This window comes from Prosopis cineraria, unplaced genomic scaffold (genome assembly GCF_029017545.1).
Source record: "Prosopis cineraria cultivar Desert tree isolate PC_DT_omini unplaced genomic scaffold, ASM2901754v1 PC426, whole genome shotgun sequence".
NCBI lineage: Eukaryota > Viridiplantae > Streptophyta > Magnoliopsida > Fabales > Fabaceae > Prosopis > Prosopis cineraria.
In genome coordinates, this window is record NW_026555751.1 from 2293 (window position 1) to 18251 (window position 15959).

The window sequence follows — 15959 nt, forward strand, 5'->3', positions numbered from 1 at the left end:
GACTATTAAAAGCGTATGAGAGTATTTTAAATGTTAAAATTGAAATCCCATGTATTTGTCAAAATTGTTAATCAAATTGATGTTTTGGAAAGATTGGGAAGGATTAGTAATTGTAACCTTATTGGTCTAAACCAAGGAGTTTACATGCAGGGTTATTATTAAGTTATTAATTTGATAATATGAACTTGTTGGCTGTGATGTTCTTTGGAATTAATTTGAATGCCACTAAATGCTTGAAAATTCTTGGTGAGTAATATTGAAGATTATGATGAGTACTTAATGGGGTAAATAGAATGTTGTTAGTGTTGGAAGCTAGGTTGTTAAATGTTTATTTATTTACATTCAGAATAGACAAATGTGTGATTTTATAATTGTGATTTATTTATTAGAAATTAATGGTAACATTGAGATATAAGTTGGAATTTTAGAAAATCAGGCTATAAAGATTTTGGAAAACTCAATAGGTGAGTGATGTAGCTTTCCAATTAAATCATTATTAATTTTTTTTATAAATTCCTTTGCTTTTTAAAGGTGATATGTGATAGATTACTCATTTCATTCAAAACAATTCTATTAGTTAATCTTATAACTACTATGGGAAATGTGAAAATAGAGATTCGTGCATGAAGAAAATGGAATGAAAATTTATAGTTGAATAAAAAAATTTCAAGGAAAAAATGTATGCAGTAGTCCGTGCACGCCCATTTTCTATTAGGGGGAACTGAGTTAGAATGCTAGATGCTAATGACGATTCCATTAGCTCTAGACAAGCAATAGTATACCTAGCTAGCAGGTATTTGTAAAAAGTGTTAGCCTCATGTGAAGGTCAATTTACACATAATAGAGAGATGGCTATTTGTGAGTATTATACTCATATTTATTTTTGTAAGCTTCATGTTTGCGCTTGTTTTGTAAATTTCATACCTACGCTCTTTTTCATTGCCTTGAGTTGTTCTTGTTATTGTTTTGATAAAGCTCTCCTAGACCAAATTTCAAAATTTATTGTTTTCTTTCGGTTCTTTAAAGGAAATAATGTTTGGATTTATTTCCTTTATATATATACACTTTAAGACTAATGTGGCTTTTAATAAATTTATTTGTTACAGTTTTAGTAATTGATTCAACAATTTATCATTGAGCAAATTTGTTAGTTAATTATAGAAATCTTATTGATTTTCTTTATCTAATCTTATTATCTGTTATTGTTCTTTATTTTTGCTTATAATTTCAATTGGAATACTACTCATCAAAAAAAAAATTTTGATCTCAAATATTATAGCTGACCCTACTTTCTTGCTGATCATTGAAGGCAAGTATCACTTTTTAAACAGTGGAAGTACATTTGGTTATTTTTGATGTAAATATCAATGGTATTATGTATAATTTATTGCTCCATGTTTACCTTAGTTAAGTCCTAATTTTATTTTATTGGTAAGTAATTTGCTAGTGTGGAGTTAGTTTCCTTTGCTAGATTGGCCGACAAGTTACACTAATGTAAAAATTTCACGAGGTTTAAATTACAAGTGAGACTCTGCCAAATTTTTTATAAAATATTTAAGACTTTACAAACTTATTAATTATATTTGAATTATTTATTGATATTTTAGCTAAATCTTAGGTTAATTAAGGCTTATAGGATTAGAGTTAATCTCATATTCTATGCTGATCAAACCCTTAGTATCAAGGTGTGACACAAGTTGTACCAATATAAGGGAATGAACAAAGGAGAGACTTATTTGGATATAGAATGACTATGCTAGTATAACAACATTGTACTGATATAAGTAACTTAGAATTTCAACATAAGCCTTAGCATTGACACAAATTGAATGGAATTTTAAATTCTAGCTACAAACTCCCAAAACCCAAGATAGATTTAATTAGACAATTAGATATCAATCAAATATCTATCCCTTAATGAAACAAAGTGTCACGCCCCAAAAGTAGAGGGTGACCGGTACGAGTGGGAACCACCTCATCTATACCCGTAAGCCTCAAAATAAAAATTAATTCCATTTTTAAAATAAATAAATAAATAAATCAGATTATATGAAAATTCTAACAATTTTTAATACTAATTGTCATAACAAAGTTTCAACGTTTTTGTAAAAATTTTGACAAAACCTCCCCTATAAATAGGGTCTCCTGAAAATTGTGTAGCACAAAAAAATTTATAGAATAAAGTATCAATCAAGAGTTTAGCTCCTTCAAGCCAACAAAAAGTATATAAATCAAAATAAAGTCCTAACAACAATCTATGTGGAGTAACTAATCTTTCTTCTAAATTAAAATACATGAGTCTTAAAGTATTTACATCAAAAGATAAAAATACCAAACAAAATTTTCACCAAGTATAATTGTATTGCCCTTAGAGGTCGTGGTAAGATCAGCATCAGCTAATGAATCTAAGACCAAAATAAATTTTTTAGTGAATAGCATCCCCAAGATAGAATTTATGAGAATTAAAATAATAAACTCAAATAATCATGTAAGATAATTGAAATTATGAAAATTCAACATAAATAACTTCATAAATCTATAAATCATAATCATAGCTATAAACTGATAATAAATTGAAAACACTTTATTTTATCCTGGTTAAAGAAAACATATTACTTATACACAAATCAAAATAGTATACTTGTTAATTGAAACCATTGAAATTTTGAATAAGTGAGTTAATCAAAATTCAAATTTTTGAAGACTTAACAAAACAGGTAACAAACATGGACACACAGTCCACAAAGGTAAATAACCAAAGGCGGTTTATGCCACAAAATAAACGTAGACACACAGTACATGAGGGTAAGCAACCAAACGTAGCTTGAGCTATGAAACAAACATAGACACGTAGTTCACGAGGATAATGCTAACCGAACACGATGAAACCATGAAATCAAATGCAGGTACAATACCAACAAACAACAAACATGAGAATAAGGCTCACAAAATTCAAACTAGTTAGTCCTTAACCAAGGCGCTGAGGGCTAACAGAAATGCCTATAGCAACCAGTATTCTGTATAAAATCCTCTTAAAAATTATGTTTCAAACATGCGAAAGAAATAATTATTTCTAAAATAAAATTTTTATTCTCAATATCAAACTCACATAAATTGTTTCAAATATCAAAACTAGCAAAATTAATACTTAAGAGCTAATCAGCAATCTTGCATTAATTGTGTAGCCAAGAAATTCTGAAGTTCAATAAACAAAAATACTTTCATCAATATTAGAAATACATTTCTTGAGGAAAAATAAATGTACATAATATAATTTAATCATCCTTCATAATTATTTCATAATTTCCAAAACTAAAAAAATTCATAAAAATAAAATATTTTAGTAAAAGACTATTAATGAATAATTAAATGAGATGTTATTTGCTTACCTGAAATGTTTAGAATTCAAGAATTCACCTTTTAATGACAGCTAAATTCCCCTCCTCCAAATACCCTATGAATTAAATTAAGATCTTTTAAATAAACTTTCTATAATTTCAATTATTTTCCTCCCAACATTACTTCCACCAAAATTTAACTAAAGTAAATTTGAAATTTTTAAGAGCAAAAATTTGCGCATAAAAGTCCCTCAGAAACCATAGCTCAATACTCCATCATAATACCATCAATTTCCCAATAATTCAAATAGTTTGATACTAATTTCATTCTCAAATTTCTTTTGCAATCTTCAACTTAAATTCATAGAGCAATAGTACTCAACTTGAATATATCACTCACAAGGATGAATGAAATTTAAAAATCAAGTTCAATTTTTCTAACAAGCATTTCAACAAACAACTCATAGGCACCAATATTTAAGTTTTATATCTAAGTTATTCTCTCCCAATTTCACCCTAATAAATTTTTCAACATCAACCAATCCAAATAAAATTTATTTAACTCCAAAGTTATAACCCATATGTATATTATTACCAAGCTTTAAAATAAATTTCCAGCTCAAATTTGTGTCATCTCCTTCTTATAATAGTACAAGCAACAGCAACAACCAAGGAGACAATTTTTAAAAAAAAAACTTCAATCATCCATTCAATGATTCACGCATAGAAACTATGAGAAATAAGTGGCTCAAGACTTCTTTACCTCCATTAACATTGGCATACACAAGGAGAAAAGAAGACAATGGGTGTAGGGGAAAAATGATGGCCAACAAAATGAACATCTCACTGCCACTAATCTACTTCCACAGCATAGATTCTTCACATAATAGGAGAAAAGATCAAGGCTTCCACCTTAAATGACTCACGACGCCCAAATACAAAAAGAAGTAGACAATGATGTGCTTGAATAGTGAAGAAAAAAAGGGATGATCACCATGAATGAAAGAAAGATGAGCAGACCAATATTAACAAAACAAGCAAGGGGAAAGAAGAAATCTTAGTTCGTCTATACACCCTCACCAACAACAAAGAGGAAGAAACCTGACCAATTTGGAACAAGGAAAGGAAACGAAAAACTGAAGCCACGAGCTAACTGATCAGTTACTGACAGAGCAGTAGCACCCACGTCGGCGATGGTTGGCCACAAAGGGGACAAAAGTGAAGGTGCAACAGAAGGATCGAAGAATGGCTAGGTCAAAGCTTCTCTCCTTTCTCTCAGATCTCTAGAAAAATCAAAGAAGAGGGTGCAAATTTTTATCAGATTGAAGAAGGGCAATTCAGTAATTTCATAAACAAAAATCAAGAAAATGAAGTTCCCTTGCCTTCATCAGATTCGAACATGAGACCTAATGCCTAAGATTTTTACCATCTTCGACCACACTAACAGCCCTTCTGGTCATAAATATTCCAACGATTAGTAGAATTACTATTAAGACGCAAACTTATATATTTGATTTTACTTAAATACTTGGGTTGTTACACAAAGAAACTTAGAACACTAGTAAAATAACATAAAAGAATAGGGAGTCAAAGATTAAGCATATACTCTTAATTTCTTTAATTAAAATCTTTGTAAAATAAACACTTCTTTATTTTGTAATCATCAAAATTAAGATTCAACATATTGTACTATTTTTAAAAATAGAGGGGAACATTATTTTTACCAAAAATAAGAGAAACTCTCATATGGACTGAGTATTTCACATCATTCATGATCCATCCAATAAAATTCCCCCAATTCAATCAAATATGATCTTGTATGTCATTATTTTTAATAAATTTATTTTTATAATAGAATACCTATTTAATTTCTTGTCTTTTCTCTCTACTATCATTAATGTCAAAATTAATTTATATTTAATATCATCTGAATGTCATGCTTATTTAACATAATCTTGTATGTTATTATTTTTAATAAATTTATTTTTATAATAGAACACCTATTTAATTTCTTATCTTTTCTCTCTACTATCATTAATGTCAAAATTAATTTATATTTAATATCATTTGAATGTCATGTTTTATTGAATGGACTATAGATGATATGATGCATTTGGTTCATTAAAGAATTTCTCGCAAGAAATAAATTTAGGATACGTTACTCGACCTATATTTTCTGAACCAATTTGCTCTTTTACCTTTATAATTGCACTAAAGCACCACATGCAAAACTTATTGCAGGTGCAGGGATCCAAATTTTGCATACTAGATATTTTTATAAGGAAAAAAAAAAGTGAGGGAGAGGACACTTAGGTCCCAAAAGATCAATCTTTTAGATCTCAAAAATTTTGGTGAAAAATGAATTGCAAATTTTTAAGTTGGAAATAACACATGCAAGTCTCAGGTCATTTACAATGATTTGTAACTAAGATTCTTATATTTGTACTCATTTTTTAACAAAATTTAAATAATAAAAGTAAATTCATATGCAAGAAAATACTCAATTTTATAATAATTAATTTCAATTAATTTAATTAAAGTTGACCCCCATATGCACAATGGCGATGATGAGGGAGAAGGGATCGAGGGAGTTTTTTATTTTTTTCCTTAGAAAAATAAAGTAGTTATATATTTTAGGCCCTCAAAATATATTTTTGTGTATTTGGTAGTAACAAAATTTAACTTGACCTAATTACTAAGCATAAAACGATATTTGAGAAAAAAATTAGTAAATATTTTTTATAACTTTTTCAACTATAAAAATTATAAAGACGTACGTTCCCATCATGATAAGGGGGAATGTGAATTTTTTTACTTATTTAATGAAAATTTATATTGTGAAGAAAATTGAATAAAATTTTATCCCAAGCATGATAATTGATTATTTTATGCCATGAAAAATTGATATGCAAAACTTTAAAATTACATATGAATATATTGAAATATTTATGTTTTCTTTTATATATATATATATATATATAATTTTTCTTTAATTACCATATATGCTTTGTAATCTCAATTTCCTATCACCAAATATACACACAAAACACTACACATAAGTTTTTTGGGGGGTTGGGGGGGAATGTGGACATGTACACGAGGGGTGGTTTGGCGAAACCTCAAAAGGGTTGAGGTTTTGGTTTATAGAGAAATATCAGCTACAAGAAATTAAACATAAGGCATACTTCAATTCTAGACTTTGAGGCTAGTCCTTAAAAGTTTAATCAAAGGTACCAAGCAAATAGAGAGCCAAATGCCCTAGCATTTCACAAGACTAGATTATTTGTATATCTTGATTCACTAGATGCTGAATTGAGATATCATTGAAAGGAATAGCTAATGATTCCAACTTGGACAATAATAGCCTTTGAGTCACTTGCTGCATTGTTGGTCGAGATTTGGGAGATGGATTCAAGCATGCTATTGCTATTGTGACCAAAAGAATCACATCTCTTGCATCTTGTCTTGATGGTAGTGGGAGACGTGTGTCCACTACATCTTTTAACAAAATGCTTTCAGGCCTTTGACATAGATGATATTAAATCTCCAGGATGTTTACCAATGATTGTTTCCAATGTCACCACTCCAAAACTATACACATCACATTTTTCAGACACGACTAAGGTGTATGCAAGCTCTGCAATGGATTAAAATTAAAGAAAATATGTATTATATTCCTTCCCAAGGTAAGTAATTTTGGAAATAAAACACAACATAATAAGAGAAGTAGTAGAATAAGAAAAACTAACCTGGAGCAACATAACCATAAGTACCAACTAAAAGAGTTTGGTTTGATGAATTTGGATCAATGATTCTTGCTGTGCCAAAGTCAGATATAAAAGCCTCCATCTTTGAGTTCAACAGTATATTACTACTTGTTATGTCTCGATGGATAATTGGGGGAGCACAATCATGATGCATGTAGAACAAGGCATTTGCTATCCTCCTTATGGCATTCACTCTCTTGCTCCAATCCAACTCTTTAGCTTCATCATCATGGTTCAAAACATACAAAAGGCTTCCTCTTTCCATGTATTCATAGATAAGAAACATGCATTGATTATGCAAACAAAAGCCATGAAGCTTTACAATACTGCGATGTCGAATTTCAGTTAGCATTTTCACTTCATTGTGAAAACTCTTTGAAAAAGTTGGGTTTTCATATTCTCTTCCATGAAGTTTTTTCACAGCTACAATTTTGCCACTTGGAAGTTTTGTCCTATAAACACTTCCATAGGCACCAGTTCCAATGCAATATCTAATGTCAAAGTCCTTTGTTGCTTTAATGATATCTTCATATGCAATTTTACCATCAAAATTCCATATTGAAAACAAATCTCCTTTTTTTGTTTCACTCGACTCAATCTTGGATTTCCTATTCTTTTTTAATGATACAATCAAGACCAAACCCACAAATAATATGATGGAAATAAATATTGACAAAGGAATAATGATCTTCAGACCTTTGGAAGAATCACGGATCTTTTCTAAACCAAGTATTCCTTTATTGCCAATGAAAACATCTGGAGGAAAAGAGCTATAGACTTCTCTTGGAACATATCCACTCAAAATATTATATGATAAGTTGATGCATGCATACATACCAAGTTCTCTTGGTATAATACCAGTGATATTATTGTAGCTCAAATCAATGCTACAATTTGATGGGAAAGTGCATATTTCTGATGGTAATTCTCCATTAATTTTGTTGTGACTCAAATCAACGTGAAAATAGAAACGGTTCTTAAGGTAAGGAACCTTTCCAGTTAGCTTATTGCGGGAGAGATTAAGACGAGTAAGAGAATGGAAATTTCCAAACTCTGTTGGTATGCCACCAATTATTTGATTTTGAGAAACATCAAACTCTTCTAGGTTTGTCAGATTGAAAATTGAAGAAGGGATATAACCTGCATAGTGAATAAATGTGTGCATAAATATAAGATTTTGAGACTTGAGATTTGACATAAAATCCAAGGCCGAAGGAATGGCTCCAACTAGATTGTTTCTATTCAAACTGGGCAATTCTATGTAAGGTTGGAGGGGGATGGTAAGTGAGATTATTGTAAGACATACAAGTTCAAAAGCATGAGATAAGGAATAGCTCAAATTTGAGATGGAGAAGTACCTGTTAACCCCATTCCATGAAGATTCAAATATTCTAGTTCTTGAAATGCAATGAAGTTGAGGTCTGTTAGCCGGGGTTGGCGTGAACGGATTCTTGGTTGGTTAATTTCAGTAACTCTTCCAAAGACATCGCAAAATATGCCATCCCAGTCACAATAATGGTCGTTGGAGCCACTATCACTAATGTTCCACCATTTGCTATGAAGTAGTGCACGCTTCTGATTCTCTACCGTCTCCACTGTAGCATTAGCATTGGAGAACAAAATAATATGACATCACATGCTAAAAATATGCAAAATATTTTAATCCTTTAAAACATGTCTTCAATATATCTTTTCCCTTTAATTTATAGTTTGGTCACGATAGAAAGTAACTCACTTCTAATATTGTTATCAGACAAGTTTAGATAGCGAAGATGTTGAAGAGCTGTTATCTGAGTTGAAATGTTACCTGCAACCCATTGATTTAAGTTGTAAACATTCTAGGCTATATTGATGACCAAATACAAATTAAGCGAGGTTAGTAAAACTGAAAGGTAAGTCACTGGTGAAGTTGTGATAAGACAAATCAATTTGAGTGAGATTTTTGAATAGTACCTATTTATCTGAGTTGGAAAGCTACTTGTGAAACCGATCAATTACTTTGAGTTGCAAATCAAATACAAATCAAATTAGTGAGAGAGCTAGGTAACTCACCAGTAAGGTTGTTATGAGACAAGTCCAAATAGATGAGATTTTGAAGAGCTCCTATTTGAGATGGAACAATACCTGTCAAGTCTATTTTATTAGGTAAAGTTCACATTAAAAGATCTATGTGTCTATGTAAGGATAACCTTATTTTAAAGAGTTGCAAGAATAAAGGCAACATACAGTATGGTGGTTGTAAGAAAAATTCAGATAGTTGAAACGTGATTCTATCAGAGGTGTTGATTGTACCTGTTAGCCCCATTCCACGAAGAATCAAATATTCTAGTTCTTGAAATGCAGTGAAGTTGAGATCTGTCAGCCGAGGCCGCTCTAAATGGATTCTTGGTTGTTTAATTTTGACAACATTTTCAAAGTTGTCACAGGATATGCCGTCCCATTCACAATAGTGGTAGTTGGATCCACTATCGCTAATATTCCACCACTTGCTCTGAAGCAGTGCACGCTTTTGATTCCCTGCTGTCTCCCCTTTAGCATCAGCATTGGTGAAGAAAATAATTAATGCCATCACATTATAATAGTTAGTGGAAGTGATTATTAAATGAGTATATAGTCTTTTAGATATTCGAAAGTTGGCCATTATTATAGTATTTAAATTACAAAAGCGTACCATATGATCACTTTGAAACTTTCGCTGCAGGAGTTTCTCCCATTACAAACAAAAGATTGTTGATGTTTTCTCATGGTTATTTTATTGGGCAGTCTGTTATTTATTTTTATATTTGATTTATTCATATCATCAAGTTTGAAAATGACTACTCCTCCTAATCAAAATATAAGGTATTTTCTATAAATCTTCCTTGGTCCAAGATATAAGGCATTGTGTAGGTGTTATCTTTTTTTTTCAATTATGGCGTTACTTTATTAAGTAATTAATAAGAATGTTTTGAATGAGTCAAATTTTATGTTTATTACACTTAAAGGCATAATTGAAAAAAAATGTGAAAATTTTTAAAAAATCAAGATTTTAACTAATTTTTTAAAAAAACAAAAATTAGTTAACAATGGTTTATATTATGGTCTAAAAGGAGTTTTTTTTTTATGAAACTCAAATTTTGAAATAAGAAGTAAGAGTGAGAAGAATTACACATTATAAAATAGAACAAAAAAAACTTTGATTGATTTTATAAGTTTTTTTAACTAAAAATATGTTAACTATTTTAATCTTTTAAAAAATATATTCAATATATTCTTTTTTTTATTTAATTTTATAGTTTAATAAGGATGGAAAGTAACTCACATGTAATATTGTTGTTAGACAAGTTGAGATAATTAACACGTTGAAGATAAGCTTCCAACTGAATTGGAATAGTACCTGCCAAACCCATTGTTTTTAGTTGGAAATGTTACAAATTATTCATGATCAAATACAAATTAAATGAGGCTACTGCATAATTCACCTATAAAACTATTATGAGACAAATCTAAATAAATAAGATTTTGAAGAGCTTTTATTTGAGATGGAATAGTGCCCATCAAACTACATTATATCAAGTTTCAAACTCTAACTTGTTTCTAGACGAATACAATCTTTCTAATTTAATGCGTTTTATAAGAGTAGTAAATAACTCACCAGTAAAATTGTTATGAAACAAATCCAAATGCCAGAGATTTTGAAGAGCTCCTATTTGAATTGGAATAATACCTGTCATATAAAGTTTAATTGGTCTTTGTATCAAAAAGTTTAATTGGTTTTATGTTGCTTCTAGGCCAATACTACCTTTTTTAATTCAATGAGTTTTGTAAGAATAGTAAATAACTTATCAGTAAGGTTATTATAAAAAAAATCCAAACGAATAAGATTTTAAAGAGTTTCTATTTGAATTGAAATGATACCCCATCAAACCAATTCCAGAAAGCAACTGATATTCTAGATGGGGAGATGAAGTCAGGTTGAGATATGCTGGCAAAGGGTTTCGTGGTGTGGAGTAAAAATCATTATTGGTTCCATATCTCAAGAACGCTTCCGAACTATCCCACTCACAAGGGTTTGAAATGTCGGTGATATGCCACCAGTTGGTCTAACGCAGAGCACACTTCTCCACTACTACCATGACAAGAGAAGCACCAGTAATAGCAGCAGAGCATAACAGTAGTGCCACTATCGCTCCTATCTTTACTTCATTATTTTCTTAACACTTGGTGATCCCCAAATGAGTGAAGCAACGGTGGTGTCTCTATATAGATCCAGGAAGATTGAATTCATATGGGACACTGGGGCGTTCAATTTGAATTTAGAATCTTGTAAAGTATATGTCAAAGCGAGCAACAACTGGACTTGGATTTTTTTTTTTCAAAAAAAAAAAAAAGCTAGCCCATGAATTAAGATAATTTAAAACAAGATTATACATATCGATAAAGTTTAATAATAATACTTTATAAACTTATTTTTTAAAATAAAAATAAAAAATTTTAAAAATACCCTTCATTTAAATATAACTTTAAATCTATATTTTTTTTTTGTTAACTTAAATCTATACATTTAATCATTACACTACAATCATTTCAATTCTCCAACTTCTTAAAATGTAATATTGAAAAATTATCATTAATAAACTTTATTTTTTATTAAATTGTCTTATATTTTGAAATAATAAAATATTTGAGACGGAGGATGCAAAAATAACCTCTGAAAATAAAAAATATTTTTATTTGTAAAACATCTAATCAGAATATTTATTGATTTTTCTAATTTTATTTCTATAATTAGCTTTCTTACAATTTTAATAACGTGAAAGTGGGGTAGTAATAATATAATTTATTCGCAAGTCATCACGGCCATACATAATACCCCATAAAATGCCAAAACAAGCTAAGCCCCTCTGTGACCTATCTTTGCCACTAGATAAACGAGGAAGATTGACTTTTATATAATAGTCATTCTCATTTTTGACATGGGAGATGGGATCATATGCACAAGTTGCAAAGATAATAAGGTTAAGAAGATGATTATTTTTTTCATATTTTCATTGGCTTTTCAAATTCACATAAATAATTAGAAACAATAAAATTGTCTAAATCACTCACTAAAGTCTTTCTTAAATATACAGATTTAAAATGTCACGGCATGCTATCCGGAAACTTCAGTGAAGTAACAATGACATTATAATCAAACATTTGCCCTTAAGATAAGGAAATGACTTACAATAGAATTAGTCTTGTCCGTTTTGAAAATAATGAAAGCTTTTGACTATTAAAGTTAAATTCAGTCAAACGTGTTGAAGTTTACGAAGATAAAAGAACAACAGATCCTGGAACAGGAAAACCAGTTAATAATAATTAAATTTAGAATTTATGTGAGGAGAGAAATGTATAAATGTATATAATTGGCTGAAGTCAAACTTCTGTAGTGATGAATAATAATTATGAGTTTATAGCAAATGAGTGATATATACATCTACCCACATATGGATATCAATCTCTTATTGTGTTAATTATTATACTACTATTTCTTACATTTTTTGAATTTTGCAAACCCATTCTAAAAAGCTCCAATTTGAATTGGTACAGTACCTGTCACCAGTAAGGTTATTATGAGATAAGTCTGGGAAGAGTAGGACTGTAGGAAATAACTTACCAATAAGGTTATTATGAGACAAGTCCAAATAACTGAGATGTTGAAGAGCTCCAATTTGAACTGGTATCATGCCTGTCAAACCCATTCCTGAAAGCTTAAGTTCTTCTAAATAAGAAAATGCTGTCAAGTTGAGATCTACTAGTCGAGGGTGCTGTGAAGTGATTTGGGGTGAATACATCTCAACAACGCTTCCAAACTCATTGCAATATATCTCTGGCCAATCACAAGGGTCAGAGAATTTGTAGGGAGTAATACTAAGATTCCACCAGTTGGTTTGAAGCAAAGCATGTTTCTCCTCTGCTTTCATCAAGGTAGTAGATGCACTAGTAATAGAAGTGTAGCATAATAGTAATGCCACCACCACACCCATCTTTACTTATTTTCTCAGCACAGAACTAAGTGATCCCCAAATTAAATAACTTATAACCTTGCAAGGCTTGTTTCTGGCCTCTTTATTAATCACTCTGGTTCATGAGCGTCAAAGTCGTTGGAGCAAGTCTAATAGGAAATAACGTGAGAAATGGGCAGAGTTGAAGTATGCTATTATGGTCTACGTCCTATTAAAGACTTTTCCAGACATGTTCCTGGAATTGGATTTGTGCTATCCAGACACTTTCTTTGACCACTAGCGTTGATTGTCAATACCTAACTTTGTTAAATATGATTTTTAAAACAACTATTAAAAGCATCATATTAATTTGTTTTTTCCCTCGTTGTTTTTAAAAATCAAAGAAGAGAAAAGATCATTGTTTTGTTAGTGGGCTTTGTCAATAATAATGTCTTTGAAGTTATTATACCATAAGACACTGCGTTTGACAATGATGAGCTCGTATTCTGTGCCTTAAAGTTGATAGCAATTAAATAGCCAACTATCATATAAGTTTACATTTGCTTTAATTTTTTTATATGATATAGTGACTTTTTTTATCCCAGTAACTTTTTAGTTGACATCTTTAAAGATGTTTTGCGATCATCACCACCATTATCTTAATGCTCTATCAAAATTAATTAAAAAAAAAAGTAAAACACCTGTGATCATGACAATAATAATTAACTTCAATGTCAGTGATCTTCGTCGGTGTCATGCTCCCCAGCAATGACCAAAATCGTAACGTGTGTAATGGGCACAATTGAACAATAATTCTGAGTTTATAACAAATGAGTGATATATACATCTATCCACGTATGGAAAGCACTCTCTTATTATGTTAATTATTATTATTATTTTTTTTTACATTTTTAAAATTTGCTTAAATTACATAATCGCCATACTTTAAAACACTGAGTTTTTTGTTAATTAATTTTTATTGAAATATCTATTATCGATATATAACAAAATCTATGATAAAATGCATTATTCACAAATCTCATTCCTAAAAAAATGTTTATAGTTTGGTATTAGATAGAAAGAAATTCTATACTTTGATATTCAACAGAAATGAAAATAATACATGAATGAATAATATAATAAAATGTGACATACTAAAAAAAACCCTAAAACTATCTTTTTTTTTATTTACAAGGACCAAACTTTAAAGGTTATTATTTATAAAAAATGCAACCATAGATCCATATACTTTTGACTATGTTCGTTTTTAGTCCCAATATTTATTTTATTATTTTTAGTCCCTTTTGTTTGATTTGTCTAAAACTTTTAATCTCTGTAATTTTAAAATGCATATAACGGTCATGAGCTGGTATTGATAAAGTTAATTTCACTGTAACTCTATATATCCTTTGCTAACACAATAAAAATATGCCGGCATAAAAATAAATTGACTAGGTATAATTAAAAATAAAAGGTAAGGGGACTTAAAAAAAGATTCATTGTATACTTAGATTAAATAGAATGCGACCGAGGAAATTAAGAGATTAAGGGCTTGTTTGGTTTTTATTTTCATATTTTTTATTTTTAAACACTGGTTTGTAGTACAACTTTTAAAATTGTTTTTAAAACAAAATAAAATTAAAATCCGTTTTGTTATGTTAATTTAAAAAAATTAGAATTAAAAAATAAATTGATAGTGATAATCATAGGAGGTTAATGGTGGCGATTTATGATAAAAATTAATTAAAGTAATTGTAATGTATTCCAAAAAGAAGAAAATTAAAATGAAAACAACTTGGGGTTGCTTCTATTTTAAAAAAATAAAAAATAAAAACATTTAGAAACAATTAAATTGAAAACACTTAACTAAACAAGTTTTTGAATCTTTATATTTTCAAAAACAAAAAATAATTTTAAAAATAAAAAACAAACAAACCCTAAGTGCACGTTAACAAAAGGTTTAACAGAATTAAGTATATGTCAATAAAATTAAATTTAATCAATGTCATACCATGGTCCTCGTGTGCATTTTCAAAATACGAGCTACTATTACACATGGCTCAAACTAAAAGAATTGAGAATGATAAAATAAAATTAGAAACTAAAAATAAAATGCACAATCAAAGTACAAGATGTACTTTTGTATTTTTTTTTTCTTTTTTTTATAGAAAAAATCACACTACAGGCCCTTAAAAAATAAAAAATTACACTTTAAATCTAATAAATTTTGATAATGCAAGGTAGATTCAGGGACTTTTTTTGTAATTTTTCTTAGGCACGAAAGTACTGTATGATTTGAAAACTCAAAACTAGCATAAAACTCTTATTCAAGAAGCACAACATGATGATCATGTATTCTCAACACGATATTCATAAATTCTTAACATAATATCCATACGTATCCAATGAATCTATAGGTTAATTAAAATATATAAGTCACACAGAATATGTATAATACAATGTCAATAGGTGTATAGATATAATGTTTATAAATGCTCAATATAATATCCATGTGTATTCAATTGATCAATAAGTTTAATAAAATGTACAAGTTATGCAGACAATGTACAATACAATTTTTATAGATGTACAGCACGATGTTTATGCATTCTAAATTAAATGTCCATGCATGTCAAATTAATCTATAAGTTTAAAAAAATGTACAAATTATGCAGACAATGTATAATACAATGTCCATAAATGCATAATACAATATTTATAAATTATTAACACAATGTCCATGAATACACAACACAATATTTATAAATTCTCAACTAAATATCCATGTGTATCAAGTTAATCATTTCATCACTTTCAGTTTGTTTCTTTCATTTTAATTAAGGGCAAAATTATACTTTTACTTTCAAAAAAAAGTGCAAAAAGCGTCC

The 15959-nt window shown here is 29.4% G+C and overlaps 1 protein-coding gene across 1 annotated transcript; it reads right to left on the reverse strand.

The window, feature by feature from the left end:
* Window positions 1–6360: 6360 nt before the first annotated feature.
* On the reverse strand, window positions 6361–13125 carry LOC129297054 (probable leucine-rich repeat receptor-like protein kinase At1g35710). Its single transcript, XM_054935429.1, is given in 10 exon segments — window positions 6361–6856; window positions 6858–6975; window positions 7088–8245; window positions 8464–8700; window positions 8841–8912; window positions 9158–9229; window positions 9398–9634; window positions 10407–10481; window positions 10740–10811; window positions 12744–13125. Coding segments are annotated over 10 exon segments (2655 nt in total). The 5' UTR covers window positions 13114–13125; the 3' UTR covers window positions 6361–6612.
* Between the last annotated feature and the right edge of the window lie 2834 nt (window positions 13126–15959).